The 17,110-nt window shown below is 36.3% G+C and overlaps 1 protein-coding gene across 2 annotated transcripts in view; it reads left to right on the plus strand.

The window, feature by feature from the left end:
* LOC139134785 (potassium voltage-gated channel protein Shal-like) overlaps nt 1–13,681 on the plus strand; it is a 108,546-nt gene extending 94,865 nt beyond the window's left edge. Inside the window, exons 4-5 of one of the 2 annotated variants that reach the window (XM_070701843.1) lie at nt 10,921–11,010; nt 12,250–12,899. In XM_070701843.1, the coding sequence (XP_070557944.1) occupies nt 10,921–11,010; nt 12,250–12,714 (555 nt within the window). In that variant the 3' untranslated portion in view covers nt 12,715–12,899. Of the gene's footprint in view, nt 1–10,920; nt 11,011–12,249 lie in introns of both variants that reach the window. The other variant, XM_070701842.1, reaches the window with a different exon arrangement.
* The last annotated feature ends 3,429 nt before the right edge of the window (nt 13,682–17,110 follow it).

Here is a 17,110-nt window from a genome sequence, read left to right on the forward strand (position 1 = left end):
GACTTTTCCACGAAAAAGTGCAGGGAAAATATTCAAGTATGTTTATAAAGTGGAGCATGTTTAACAAAGTACGAGGGTCTATGACCTGTAGAGTACTGATGTCTGCTGCGGGAGTTGATATTTTAACTGCAGACAGATAAAGCATTCAGGAATAGCTTCCTAGCTTCTGCTGATCAATACCATCTGTACAAGTGCTGTAAATTTTCATTCATCCATGGAGAAGTTCTTGTAAAGTGCTATTTAACTGACTGAAAAGTTATCGCTTCGGGTTTTGTGTTTCGCGTGTTCAGTTTTGATAGAGTCGGCATGCAAATCACTCCATGAAGTAAATGTCAATGCATGAGGAATTGTTAGAAGTGTATTAGGCCAGACATGATAAATCTTGTAAAATATATAATATAATATTATAAGCAGTGAATAATAATGTAGATGATGTTAGTTTGAGTGATTTGGCTCAAGATTTGGCATATTAATATTTTTGCTTCACCTTTCAGTTTGTATTCCTGGTTGGTTACACCATCCAGCTCCTTTTTACAAAAATACATTCGAGTCGAATTTACTTCATAGACATTTGCTGTTTGATATAGCCATATACCAGGATAGTTAATATTTCTTGTAAACATTAAACAAAGACACGATCGAATTGCTCTCATTTCATTCAATGAATTATCGAAGAAGCTTTGAATGTCAAAAAGGCAAAGTGTACCAATTCATGAGAAATTACTGTCTATTTCATCAAATAAACGACAAAGTACTTTGTAGCTCCCTGCTTGAATAACGATAACTTTATTAAATACAAAAGGCCAAAGGTGACAACGTATATCCAGCCATTTTCTGTTCCCAGTACATTATTATTTTTGCATAAAAAATACAGGTTGATTGAATGAAGTCCACACTTGTTATTTAGTACAAACTTCAAAACACTGGAATGGCTGGAATGACATAATTTAGTCCTACAGTGTGATTAGTAGGTAACCTTTGACCCCAAATCAGTATATTAAAGGGACAAAGTCGGCCATTTTCATGAATTTTGTTTGATACAAGATACTACTTACACTGTTTGACATGTTGAAAAATTATGAATGAGTCACCATTCATATATTCGACCCCGGTTTTAGAGACGATAAACGAAACCATTGCGAAAATGAATTAATGGTCATGACCATTAATTCATTTTCACAAAGGTTTCATTTAATTTGTCTAACACCGGGGTCGAATATATGCATGGTCACCCATTCATTCAGTATTTTTCAATATGTCAAACAATGTAAGTAGTATATTGTATCAAACAAAATTCATGAAAAGTGGCCGACTTTGTCCCTTAAATGCTTGACTGTACAAATTACCACCCGGAACTGTTCAACTCTCTGTTTGTTTATTTGGCCCTACCTGTACAATAATTCCCACAATGCACCAGCCGATGAAAAAAACATAAGATGTCACAATAACAGAACTTTCCTGGAAATCTAAATGCATCCCACCATATCATATTTTGTTGCCCAATCATGGATAATGAAACTGAAGTGTAGGTGTTGTCAAAGAGATACACCAGCTTTTGACTAAATGATGTCACATGATGAATACACAGATTGATTGGACGACAGATCTGACGATGGCACACGACAGTGTTGGTCAAAGATTTTGTTTTGAAAAGTGTCTGTAAAAATGTCAAAGTATTATCAGAAATTACCAAATAAAATGATGGATTATTGAGAAAAATTAAACGAACCTTGTAAAGGTGAAGTTTGATAGAAATTCTACCGAGTTATCTATAGCGCTGAAGGGATTACGTGAGATAGCATTGCGCCTGCGTGGCTTCAGTCTTCAACAGTCGAATGAGCACATCAGCAAATTGGTTCATCCTAAAACCAAAGTTCCAAATGAATACTACCAAACCATAAACACACAAGTATAAAGGGGGTGGGATAATGGGAGTGGCACGTAATCCCTTCAGCGCTATAGATAACTCGGTAGAATTTCTATCAAACTTCACCTTTACAAGGTTCGTTTAATTTTTCTATTCTACCTCGTTATCCCGCACTTCGGGATCACGTGAGACTTTAAAGCATCTGATGTGCAAATGAGACACAACACAGCATGTCAATATCAATTGCAATTTGCTTATATTACTCATTCAAGAATACTTGAAAATCATAACTATTACAGATCAGTTTATCATAGTACCTAGCAAACGTAGTCTTGGAACTCCAGCCTGCAATTCTCATTATACCTTCAATAGGAACATTTTTCCTTTTTGCCGCAGAGGTTGCAGCGGCTCTTGTACTGTGAGGTTTAAATAAATTCACATCAATTCCTGATCTCAACATGACTATTTTAATCCAGCGGCTAATAGTATCACGGGACACTTTCTTATGAGGTTTTACATAACTTATAAACAACTTTGTTTCACCTGAACGAAACCTTTTCGTTCTACTTAAATACTCTGAAATCGTATGAGCAACACACAGTCTCTTATCAGGTGGATACGCTTTCAACTTGATCACAGGAGCAATATAACCAGGTCTACTCTGTTTAATGTGAGAGTTCATTGCAAATGTATATGACGACTTGCCAACTTTCATCAAGTCAATGTCCAAATTGTGAATAGACTGCACCCTTTGGCCACTTATCAATGCAACTAACATTACAAGCTTTAATGTCAAGTCCTTGAGAGTCAATGTTCTTACAGGGGACAACTGTTGCAAGTAAGTCAATACTGGTTGTACATCCCAAACATCATTGTATCTAGGTAACGCAGGCCTAGATTGAAAAACTCCTCTTATAAGACGAGCTACTAAAGGATGAGCACCAAATGTACAGTGTCCAATAGGAGTGATAACTGATGACAATGCACAGCGTGCTGTATTCATTGCACTGTATCCACAACCCCTTTCATACTGAGCAGCAAGAAAATCTATTGCCTGCTCTATAGGTGGTTGAAAAGGATTAATTTCCCTTTGCTTACAGAAGAAAATCCATCTATCGATGTAACATTTATACTGCTTCTGAGTTCCTGATCTCCATGAAGCAAGGATGAGGTTGGAAGCCCTTGACGAAATTCCTCGCTGTTCAAGGGATTCCCTGACAACTTCCATGCCACTAGTCGTAATTTCTTCCGCAGTGGATGAAGACTCTTTGTGTGTGGCATTGTCATCAGATCGCTGTGCATTGGAAGAAACACTGGGTTGTCTGTTAGTAGCTGTAACAGCTTTGAGTACCACACCTGCGTTGTCCACAGAGGTGCAATCAGAATTCCTGTGGCTTTGTCCTGTTCTATTTTTTGTAGAACTCTGGTTATTATGCTAAATGGAGGAAAGGCATAAAAATACAGATTAGTCCAACAGACAGTGAAAGCATTGACAAATTTGGCATGTGGATCTGGCCTCCATGAAATGTATGTTGGTAATTGCCTATTAAGCCTAGAAGCAAATATGTCTATATCTGGGCAACCCCAATGCCTTGTCAATTTATTGAAAATATCAGGTTTAAGCATCCACTCTGTCTGATCATGAAATATCCGTGATTCTCTGTCAGCCTCTGTATTTTCACAGCCAGGTAAGTGTGCTGCACTGACCCAAATATTCCGATCTATGCACCATAACCAAATCTCTCTGGCAATTTTGTTGCATTCTTTTGATTTTGTTCCACCCATGGAGTTAATATAAGCCACTGCTGACGTATTGTCCGTTAACAATCTAACATGTACGTCAGTGTCCGATACACACAGAGATTTCAGTGCATACAACGCTGCCTGTATTTCTAATATATTTATGTGTAATTTAGATTCGTCTATAGACCATCTGCCACCTGCTGTGACATCCCCTCTGACAGCACCCCAGCCTGATATAGATGCGTCAGAATTCACTATAATATCTGGTTTACCATGATCAATTTGGTTATACGTCGACGAGATGTTTGCAATCCACCAATGCAAATCTTCACGAGCTCTGTCTGATAAACTCATGGTAGCATCAAAGTTACCTGCACATTTGCGAAGAGCCTCAATTTTGTCAATCTCTAACCAATGGTAAAATAACTTGCCATGTTGTACTCCAGGAAAACTGGAGACTAAAAGACCAATAGTCTCTGCAACAGCTCTTATAGAGACTTTATTTGCCACATTAAGAAGATCTTCACATGCAGTCTTTAGTCTAGCCTGTTTTCCAGCTGTAAGCATTACTCTCATTGTAATTGAGTCAAGCAAAAAACCAAGAAAAACTAGTCTTTGAACAGGTACAAAGACCGATTTATCCTTATGTATGATAAAACCTGTTTCTCCAAACAGATTTACAGTATCTCTAACATTATTAGAACATTCTAAAAATGTATCTCCTTGTAAATATGAGTCGTCAATATACCCAACATTGATATGCCCTTCCTGTCTCAATTTAGAGTAAATGGGCTTTAAAATTTTAGTGAAAATTCTTGGTGCACTAGCCAAGCCATTGGGTAAACAAGTATACTGATATACTTTGTCTCTCCACACAAACCGTAGAATTTCTGATGATTCCAAGCAATAGGAACAGTATAATATGCATCTTTCAAGTCAATTGATGCCATATAACAACCTGGTCGCATTAGTCTGATCGCAGACTGGAGAGATTCCATTTTGAAATGGCGATACTCTACTAAATGATTCATACGTTTCAAATTTAGAATCATTCTGTAACTTCCATCTTTCTTTTTTCTCACAAAAACTGTAGAGATATACTCTCCGACAGAATGAGTCGCTTCAATGAGTACACCTTTCCCAATGAGCGTTTTAATCTCTTTGTCAATAATTTGGCTCTCAGCCTTATTAAATGGAATTTGTCTTGGCAAAATCCCTTGCTTTGGAAATGTATTCTCCATAAATTCAATGCGATAGCCCGACACACAATCCAGAATGAATTTATCTGAGGTAAGTTTTTGCCAGTTATGTACAAAGTATTTCAGTCTACCTGCCACTTGAATGGCTGGTGTTGGCAAGTGAGGAGTAACACTCACCTCACTGTGTGGCTGTACTAGTATTTGCCTCTCCCCTCCTTCCTGGGAAGACTTGAAGACCGTCCTAAAAAAGGACGTCTACTTTGGTATCTACCACGGTAGCCTCTTCTACCTCTACCACGACCAAATCCTCGCATACTGGATATTTTCTGACCAACTTTGTTAGCTTCCGTTAAATCCTTGAGTTGCTTAGACAACTCATCACCAAATAATTCACAAGTAAATGGCACTGTTGGTGAACACAGGTGTCTATAGTTCTGATGCAAGTCTGGTTTATACACTCACGTCGTCTCATATTAAGCTCATAATTTGCATGTGCACACAAGGCAACAGCATCAGTAGCAGTCTTAACTAGTTGTTCTAACTTCAGCTGTCCTGCATTATGGTTGTTGTGTGCTTTAAGTAATTTATCCACCACTGAAACCATAGCACATATGCCCTTTACAAGGGTAGACTGTACTTTCTGAAATCTCACTTCAGAAGATCTAGTGTCAGGTTTGATCTGATCCCAAATCAGTTGATTTACTTTGGTTAACACCAGAGATTCGCAATTCTCTGGACGTGGATAACGATCCATTTTCTCAGTAACTTTATCATCAGCTGATTTCTGTCTCATCAGTGTATTCACAATAGATGCCAGCTGTGAATCAATAGCTGGAGCACATTGCTCTTGAATTTTCCAATCTGAAGCAATATCACTCAACACCCAGCATGGGCATGTTCACCCTTATCATCATTACTCTGATCTTGTTTATCAGCAGAGTTGTCAGCACCTGACAATAATTGATCAATAGCTACATCAGTGTCTTTCGGAATGTCATCATCAGTTTTCTGACGTTTAGTCGATGGTTCACTCTGAGTCTCAGTATCATCATATTCATCATCATAATTCGAATCTGTCAGACTCATAAGCACTGAAGTAATGTCACTGAACGACTTTGACATGTTCTGCTGCAAACTCGAAATGGTGCAAGTCATCGACTCACCAAATCTCTTCAATTCATTTACTATTGTTGACTCTCCACCACTAGCGACGCTAGCGGTCTCACTGACTGCCGTCATAGCCTTCGAAGTACTTGCAGTCGAAGCACTAGCTGATATACCAGTCTTACTACTGTCCTTACTTCTCAATCCACCATAAAGGTTTTTCTTACTAGCCGTTGACGAGCCTTGAACTGTTTTATGGGTCACCTTATCAACTTTGTCGCCTCTATGACAGGTCGACGGTGACTCGCTATCATGAAACAAAATGGCGTCGTCCATTGTTTGTACGTGCGTACAACGTGGCCTGATATATTGTCACGTACTACGTACGTACAATATCTAAAATAGGAAATAACCCGTTCAATGTCAAAACATACGCGACCCCGGTCTAGAGTCGAGAAAAACGTACCTGAAGTATATACATTACAAAAATACATCGGCCACACAACGTGGAGCCGAGGGCGAAGACGTCTTCCGCCACGCAAAATCAGCAACGCACTGAAGCCACGCAGGCGCAATGCTATCTCACGTGATCCCGAAGTGCGGGATAACGAGGTAGAATGATGGATTATTGATAAATATTCAAAGCTTAAAAACTTTGTCAGTGGATCAGTAATTATTTTCTTGTGGTCGTGTACAATCATCAAAGATGGAAATTGATTTTTTTGATATGTTTATTTGTTTGTATTAATCCAAAGGTATCAGAGGAATTGTGTAAACATTGCAGATGATGATAGTGTGTAATCATTAAATCGAGTGAAGGCTTTTGTTTTTGCCAAAGCAGCCTGTCAAACTCATAATTTTTAGCTTAAAGTTGAACCATCTTGAGTCAGTTATATATTATTGTGAACCTAGACTCATCAGACCAGTGAGGCTGTATATTTCTTTTTGAAAATAATTATTCAATTATTATGAAAAGAATTATTCAACGCTGATATCTGATATTAATTACACGTTTTACTAATACCAGAGAGAAACCTTCATAACTGAATTGACAAAAATGTTCATAAATTTTATACACATGTTCTCATCCTGTCATTTTCCAGCATATCTGTAAGTTTCCTAATTGTCAGTACCTGTACCCACTGTAGAATGTTTACGTCTTACGTCAGCTGTCACTGTGTGGAGGTTGTCTTTATATCTAGGGCTGGCTCTAAACACACAAATCCACAAAATAAGCAATATGAAATTCCAAATTGACTTTTCCAATTCCATTACCATAACCACGCATCTTTTCAAAACTGTTTGTGGAGAAATGTGAGAAATAAAATCAAAGGTCAATAAGCCTTGAAGTCTGCCATCTTACTTTCTGGGTTGCCTCTGAATTCTTGGAGTCAATTTAAGAATTTTATTAAATGTGAGATACAGTAATAACTAAAGTGAAGTAATAACATGGTTAGAACTTCTCACAAATGTCCACTGAAAGGACTAAAGGCATTTGGAAACACACACCCACCATACATGTACAAACAGTCTTTATTTAATATTCATGCACACTTTTGAAAAGATATAGTGAAATTGTGGAGTCTTTTTAGTTTCTATTTCATCCTTAGCAGTATGTTGAATTCAAGGAATACACATCTTTAAAAAAAAAAAAACAACAACAGAAAAAATAGCGTCAATGACACTGTAGCTCCCATCCTGGACTATTTAGTGTTTGTTCTCTGGTCAGATATTTGAAACATGTGTGAAAGGGATAAAGTGCATGAAGTGAAAATACTTAAATGAAATGTACTGGAGACAGTGAAATATGTTTAATGTAATTATTCAGAATATAAAATGGAAAAAAATACAGAATTAGATATATCGAATACTGTGATACAACCATTAACTCAACAAGTCATTTACAATGACATAGTCCCCACTTGTAATAGGAGTATTAGTCTTGATGGGGCAGGAAAATGTGGTCATTAAGAAGTATCACTGGAGTGTATATGTTGAGATCTATGGGCACATAGGTCTATGTCGTTGTTCCCAATTTGAAAACACATGAGGCATGTCTAAGTTACGGTTCTAAATCGGGAAAAAAAGATCAGACCTCTAGCAGTATTGGCCAGCCAAGAAATACATATGTGCATTATAAATGAGGTACAAGATGTGACATCTTAAGGTCTAATATCCTATCAAAATTGGAGGGTATAGAACTTGTGGTTACTGAGATATGCATATATATGTATAATCAAGGTCAAAGGTCATCGAGGTCACATGACATTTTGAAAAAAAAATTATATTGCTAATTAATCCCTATATGCCAAAAAATCAGATCTCTAGCTCTATTCGCTTGCCCAGAATTAGATGTGTACATAATTAATGAGGTAAAGCGTGTGTTGTCATAAGGTCTCCCATCCTACTAAATACAAAGGACATAGCACTTGTGGTTACTTATTTATTGACATAAACATATATTTTAGGTAAAAGGTCATCGAGGTCACATGACATTTAGTCAAAAAATTTCTCTCCTATAGTTATCCCTTGAAACCAAAAATCAGACATCCAGCTCTATTGGCTCGCTCAGAATGAGATATGCGCATAATTATTGAGGTACAGTATGTGGCGTCATAAGGTGTCCAATCATACCAAACATGAACGGTGTAGCATTTGCGGTTACCGAGTTACGGAAAAATATGTATATTTGAGGTCAAAGGTCACCGAGGTCACGTAACATTTTGTCAAAAAAATTGTTTTGCTAAGTTATCCCTATATACCAAAAATCAGACCTCTAGCTCTATTGGCTCGCTCAAAATTAGATATGTGCATAAGTAATGAGGTACAATATGTGGCGTCATAAGGTGTCCCATCATACCATACATGAAGGCTGTAGCACTTGTGGTTACTGAGTTATGGACAAATATGTATATTTGAGGTCAAAGGTCACCGAGGTCATGTGACATTTTGTCAAAAAAATTGTATTGCTAAGTTATCCTATATACCAAAAATCAGACCTCTAGCTCTATTGGCTCGCTCAAAAATTAGATATGCGCATAAGTAATGAGGTACAATATGTGGCGTCATAAGGCTGTCCCATCATACCATACATGAAGGCTGTAGCACTTGTGGGTACTGAGTTATGGACAAATATGAATATTTGATGTCAAAGGTCACCGAGGTCACGTGACATTTTGTCAAAAAAATTGTTTTGCTAAGTTATCCCTATATACCAAAAATCAGACCTCTAGCTCTATTGGCTCGCTCAAAATTAGATATGTGCATAATTAATGAGGTACAATATGTGGCGTCATAAGCTGTCCCATAATACCATACATGAAGGGTGTAGCACTTGTGGTTACTGAGTTATGGACAAATATGTATATTTGAGGTCAAAGGTCACCGAGGTCACGTGACATTTTGTCAAAAAAATTGTTTTGCTAAGTTATCCCTATATACCAAAAATCAGACCTCTAGCTCTATTGGCTCGCTCAAAATTTTATATGCGCATAATTAATGAGGTACAATATGTGGCGTCATAAGCTGTCCCATCATACCATATATGAAGGGTGGTAGCCCTTGTGGTTACTGAGTTATGGACAAATATGTATATTTGAGATCAAAGGTCATCAAGGTCACATGACATTTTGTCAAAATATCCGAGATATCTGCGTGAACGGATGGACTCACGGATGGACGAACAGACGGACATGACCCAATCTATAAGCTCACTGGACTTCATCCGTGGGGACTAAAAATTGTGTCACTGCATCCTTTTTGCAATATGAATACGATGAGAAACTAAATTTTTATTTTTTGTGGCCTTATACATGGGAGTCTATGGAGATCTGCCTTATACATGGGAGTCTATGGACGTGTAAACTAAAAATATGCAAATTTCACCACGATTTGCCCAAATTTGGGAATGGTCACTCCTATGCACTTCCATACCAAGTTCAAATCAATCGGACTGGTGGTTTCAGAGCAGGAGATTTTTTGACCAAAAATGGGAGAAAATTACAAAAAAATTCATGAAAAATAGCAAGTCCAAGATACTGACCCAAGATGCGCACAATCATTCATGTCAGCCCAAAGTACTTACATGCTAATTTTTCATGTAATCTGCTCAGTGGTTATTGAGTTTTTTCAATTTTGACTGTTTTACATTTTTCACTTAATTTGCATATTTTTGGCAATGACAACTTCATTTGAACAAAATCTCATCTACAGCCCATCATCCATGTACACACCAAATATCAAGATGAAATGTACAGCGGTTTTGGAGTTTTGATGTTGACGGACAGACATACAGACATACAGACATACAGACACACAGACATACAGACATACAGACATACAGACATACATACATACAGACATTTTCCTAGCCTATAAGAATAGCTTCCATTGCCATATATACATATGGCTATGGGAGCTAAAAAGGGGTTTGAAGAGCATGCACTTTTGAAAGTGATATCTATAAATATGAAAAGCAAAATTATGCATTATTTTTTGCATATTTAAAATATGTTTACAATCTACTGAAAAAATGTTGCTGATGCAGCCTTTGCTCTTATTATTTGTGTATTTCTTTCTATCGGTGGAATTCATTGATTCATTTCATCACAAAACTTCAGCTTGTATCCACTATTTCAGTGGAATTATTGAACCAAGTAGACAATGAATGATGGGGATTAAGTGGCAATGAAAATTTTGTCAACACTGCAAAGGTTCTTATCTGTAGACTTGTATAAATCAGACACAACAAACTCTCCGAGATATTGATAGTGTGCAAACTCTCCGAGATATTGATAGTGTGCAAATCTACCTGTGTACAAATATATGTTGTATCATGTTCCTAAAATTTTATCTACTTTTTTGGATTTTTTCTCTCAGAACAAAACTTTTCATTTTTTGGTGAAGATCTCATTGCCTAAACACAAATTAAGCCAGATTCATAAATCTACAATGAAATAAAGACAAGTGTTGACCATTGCTTTGTATTACTCTGTTCTGTTATTGCAGAGTGGTGGTTCCATGGAAGAGTTTGCAGCAAAAATGTCAGGATTTGAACAACAACACCACCATCTTTTACGCTGCTTGGAGAAAACGACAGTAAGTGGAAAAGCAGAAATGTTCAGAGTACAATGCACTTTGGGAAATATGCTATATAAAACTAACAGATATTTCAGTTACTGGAGCTAGTGTATGCGTCAGCTTCAGAAAGACAGTAGAGATAATAACTTACAAAATTCCTTGTTCTTTCAGAGTATATGGAAGCGCCCACAGTTTTTCGTTGTCAGTACAGTGTAATTTGTGAAACATGTTTTTCACCCTTGCTGATGAGGAATATAACTCAGTACAAGAAATTAATTTGCACAAAATACCAAAGCATCTTGTATGTTTACATGCACATATGTAATGTCTGGAAGCTTTGTTCTTCATCTGTCAAGATGAAGGAATACCATATTGGGCTGTGGGGAAAATAATTACCAAAATTGCCAGTGAGGTGTCATTGCAGTATATTGATGTGATTGTTTTGACTGTCACATGACTCTACAGGGACTTTATGTAATTTCCTTACTCTCAGTGGGCCTTGAATATTATCAGAAATACCCAGTATTGTACACAGTGCCATCTACAATTATCTTGTAGCTGATGAAAACGGTTTTTCTATCTTGTTTGATGTAAATTAAAATCTATACATCTGTGTGTGCCTGATTCTATGAAAAAGGCATGTTCAAAGTACTGTAAACAATCTCACTTTGGCTAAGATGTACACGAAGAAGAATACAAAAAGCTGAATTATTGTCCTTCTCTTGATTTCAAAATTTGATAATTTGACAATTAAGACTCAGATGTGCTCAGTAAGCTGACATTGATGCCAAGTAAGGCCAGTTATTGATACATGACCATGTTGCATTTGGTTTTACTTAAACAAAAAATGCATGAAAAATGCATGTTTTGCCATTTACATAATTCTCATGATGTTGTTATCAATTTCCCCAAATTGCACAGATATTGCATATTCAATCAAATGGTGTGCATTGTTGTTCTGGGATAAGTGTCTCTGTGTTGGGGGTCAAACCAATTTGTGTCTAGGTGGAATGGAGCTCGTATTAAAATATGTATTACACAGATATGAAGAGGTAACTTTAAGGTGACTGTACTAGAATCAACTTTTGAAGTTTTCATTCCTCGAACACAGCCAGCCGCATATACTGACAGGTGCTTGATTATAGTGGATGTATTAAAAGCTTTTCACTTCAACCGAATACCACTGATGGTACGACGTATTTTTTGTATTACAAATTTTGTCCGCATTGTAATGGTGTCTTCTGTATTTCTGCTCAGAATCGTGAATTTGTAGAAATGGAATATACCTACAATGGGGTTCCCTGTTCAAGAACGCCAGAGACGACAACGCATCATCCGCAAAGCCCTCCTCTGACACCAAGCCCTTCCACCAGTTCATCACATAATTCAAGAACGACAGGGTGCTGCGGACGAAAGCGTAGAAGCAATTCATCGACCAGATACCACTCTGCACCGACGTCGGCGACACCCACATCTCCAAACACTCCTCAAGACTACAACGACATCCAGATTAGAGTTCCCAATAGAACATCTCGCGCTGACCTAAACGCCCGGGGTTACCCAAAAGTGAACAGTTCAATACCGACCAGCACGGTAACCACAGCGATTGTCACCATGCCGACGCCAACGCCAACGCCCACAACAGATGTAGAATCTAACCAATCAGGATGTACTAATTCGTCAGGTGGATCACCGAATGTTGTACGAATCTCAGCTTTATAGCAACTAAGCAGTGTGTAAGATAAAGATAACAGTGTGGTATTCATGGTTTGCCCACCACCACACTGGCTTAAACAAATAAATAACTGAAAAAAAAAGATTAGTCTTAAATTTTTCCACCTGAGAGGACTTTCTCCAATGTAAATATTGCTTCACTATCAAATATTGCAAATGCAGTATTTCTGCTAATTCACCACAATTTATGTGAACAGTATTAAAAAAATCTGCAGACCCTCCAATACGATTTACTTCTTGTGATACTTTTCAATACTTATATAAAATAGGATATCCATGGTTTGCAATGAGTTATGGCTGTGCTGGTGCCTCTAACATACTTTTGAAAAAAAAATATTCAAAATATTTAAAAAATATGTTAATACATTAAACTGCACAAAGTATGCTCTTTCCTACTCTTAAAAAACCTATTACAAATACTAATACAAAGAAAAATTTGAACTCAAGTCAGTTAAGTTAGAAATCTTTTTCATCGATGGTGATGGGTTTTCATCAGGAAACTTGGTTTTTACCAGATTTTTGCAGAGATAGTAAATTATTTAGAGTTTGTAGTAAGTTTAAACAATGAGGAGATGGACAGTATCGGAGTAAACAGTGACAGAGAACATGGAAAACACGGGAAGGTTTAAAGAATGACGGCTCGAGTTTTGAATTTAGAATTCCTCATCAGGATGAATGATATGGGGACAGCAAGACAACAATTTATTTATAAATAAAAACGTCATCTTTCTGATGAGTTTGAGAGTGGGAAATCTTTATACACTCTCACATTTCCAACAACTGCAAGACTTTTTAAAAAATTTATTTAATAATTTATGCAAACTGAAAACTGGAATTTTTAAGCCACGTGGTAATACTTTTGCTGTTTTAATTAATAGCGTATATTTCATTGCAGCACGTAACAAGACCATGTCATAATGTGTTACACACATACTGTAAAGTAGTTTTTAGATTTAGAAAAATATGGCGCATAAAAAAAAGGATAAAATTCATATACTATGGTGTAATATTTGAGGCTTAATAAAATGTAGATAATTACAGCTATAGAACTTGATAACATTTCTAGATACTTCTAAATGTAAGGAACTTTAGCATAATTTCTCTATGTGGTGAAGACAACATCTACAAAATAAAAGGTGGTGTCTGTGAAATGTGCCAGCTTGTGAGCAGACATAGTTTCTATGGCAACAGACCTAGCAGCATGAAAAGGGGGATATTGAGTCCCCGATTTATTACAATATCGTAATTCTCATAAAAGTCATAAAGCTCATAAACCAGTGTAGCAGTTATTAGGAACATGAAGTAGACAGACTAAATATGGCTATAGATGAAATCTAACAACCAGTTAAAAACTGGCGTTCAGAGATGTAAACACGTTGGAGGACCGTAATACGGTCCCATTTACATCATCTCAACTGTCAACAATTGGTCATGATATAAACAACACATCAAAGATTTAATATGCCTCTAAGTAATAAAAATAGATATTATAATAATAGAAATCATGTAGATACTAAGATGCTATGAATAATGATTTGCTGTGTTCTGACAGCTGATACTATTTATCTCAGTATTTATTCTGAGTTTTTCATATTTTTATGTACAGTTCCTTGTTATCTATTTATTGTTTTGTTCTAATTTAAAATTGACTGGAATTATTTTGCTTTCCTTATGTGATGTGGATTTTACTGAGACATTTTTACATTTTTTTTTCTCATGAAGAACTGTTGATTTAATAGCTTTACTGTCCACGATTCCAAGACTGTTTTTACCAATTGTTTGTTTTATTACGTCCTTTTTTGCAACTGTGATTTTTTTCATGCTATTTTCCACGGTAACATTTTTACACTTTGTAGGTAGTAATAGGTGATAGAGGGGAAAATTAGTTTGTTTTGACATTTACTCTAGTTGGGGAGTCACAGGTTGCTGGCCAGCATGGCGTCGACACAGGTCTTATTTACAAAATATTACATACAAGCTTTGGAAGAGTGTCATTAAGTCTCTGCGTCTCTGCATTGCTGTTTTCGTCTGCATGATTTGTCTAACAAGTTTTAATATGACCATTACTATTGGACGTTAGATCGGATGATTTAAATGAAACAAAAGTTTACATTGTTCAGTGAATTCTTTCAGCATACCCTTTCAGCTATCATTTGCTGTGACATTTCCGTGCAACTGGTAAAGAACCAAAGAACCGCAAAGCCAGAAAGTCGTGAGGTTAAAGCTTTAACCATCAATGCAAAATATAGTTTTCCGGTGTGCCTTTCTATCCATCCAGTGACATAAGACAAAACCGTTAGTGTTTAATGTTATCAGTTTCACGAGTGATCAATTTGCAGTATCTTGCACCTGCCTAGTCCTGCTATTTTGAAACAACACCTGCTACATTCTATACTACACAATCTCATCGCTGAGGTGAGATGACCAGTACTGCTTGGTGAGGTGTTCAGTACTTTTCAAATTGTTTAAATTAATTATTCTGGCCATCCAAATTTGGGTATATATATATATATATATATATATATATATATATATATATATATATATATATATATAGATATATATATATATATATATATATATATATATATATATATATATATATATATATATTATATATATATATATATATATATTATATTATATATATATATATATATATATGAACACACACACACACACACGCACAAAGTTGACAACAACATCCATTCATAAAACTGTAAGCTTGGAAATTATCGCAAATTATGCGAGGACCAAAATATTGCATGTAGAACACACGAAGGGCAATCTAGGTGGTTTGTTTCTCATAGGTGTTCTTGCAAAATCTCAAAGAGAAAGCCAAAAGTTCATCTTTTTCTATAAAAACAAATGTTGCCCAGGCGGATTTAGCACAAGTAATTGGCATCACACCAAAATGACTTACATCCCCTCATAGAACTACAAGCAATGCTTATGTATACAGTAAGGAAAAGACAATGTTAAAATTTTATCGTTATCAAACATTAGTACCTGACAAAACTTGTGAAAAATCTGTTACAAATATTTTTGGTTTACAGTATATGCATACATGCATGCATGCATGCATACCTACACACATACCTACCTACCTACATACATGTACATGTTTATATACACACTGCTACGCTAGCCTGCACAGTGGTTACTTTCATTTCTATCATTTTCATATCATATTATAATTGTAACAGTTACAAACTATTAAATGGAAACTCAGAAGAAATTCAGATACACTAGCTTCTCCCAAACAGAAACTTTTATTACGTGTTTCTTGCCATTTTGTCTCAGGGCGCAAAGGAAAACGTTAAACCCACAGATTATGTGCTGTACACTACAAACTCATGACTCAATCACTTCTAATGATACATCAGAGAGTTTATAAGCATTCAGCTCAGAGAGTATGATACTGGGTTTACAAAACAGGCGTTTAGTGTAAGATCCGCACAGATTTACCGACTATTGCCGTGCTAAGTGTTTGCATACGGCAAGTAACAAATCACCACAAATATAAATTATAATTCAAGTTTGCACTGAGTGTGTCAAAGTTGGATTGAAATATCCTTCCATACAGTATGACTGTCCATAGTCAGACTCTTTTTTTTGAATCGTAATGCTTGCAGTTGATGTAAGTTGATTCTGTTGAATGGTAGAAGAATAAACACTAAAACTTATGGTTTCATATTAAAGGGTGTTATACATTTCTATATCATCCATTGACTACAACAATTGTAATTTTAAGGGATTCTGGTTACATGAAATGAAATGAAAAGACGTTTCAACAAAGAAAAATTCAAAGCATACTATGTTGCAAGTTCATCATTAAAATTCTCGGAAACATGATTGTTTCCGCAATCGAAACAAAATTCACTCTTTTTTTATGGCAAGTATCCATTCAAGATCAGCAAAATGAGACAGTAAGCTGCATGCACACAGTCTGTATCCATGCAACTGTGTTTTCTCTGCATGGAATGCTGCTTAATATTTCTCATGTCAGCCTGTGACACTGGAAAATTGAGTTCAAAAAATCCACCGACCCATGACGACCATTTTTTAGAGTGGACAATTTAGTGTAGTACCATAACAGGACTTATCCTCCTCCTCAAAGTTCAGAATGTCTCTTCAGCGAAACAGGCTGTTCATGAAGAGAATGTTAAACCATCGAGAATTTCACCTTCGTTGTTAGGTGTGATTCACGATGGTGACACTCAGAATAGGAGTTTGGAAACTCATTAATGGCTTTGAACTTCAAATGTGTGCATAATGAATTGAACTGGAACGATTAGCACTGCTTCTTGATCGACAATTGATGACAAGTAAGATTTGGTGCTGATCATCAGGGTAATTACTACATATTATACATGCAGTGTCA

Source organism: Ptychodera flava, chromosome 6 (genome assembly GCF_041260155.1).
Source record: "Ptychodera flava strain L36383 chromosome 6, AS_Pfla_20210202, whole genome shotgun sequence".
NCBI classification, from domain to species: domain Eukaryota; kingdom Metazoa; phylum Hemichordata; class Enteropneusta; family Ptychoderidae; genus Ptychodera; species Ptychodera flava.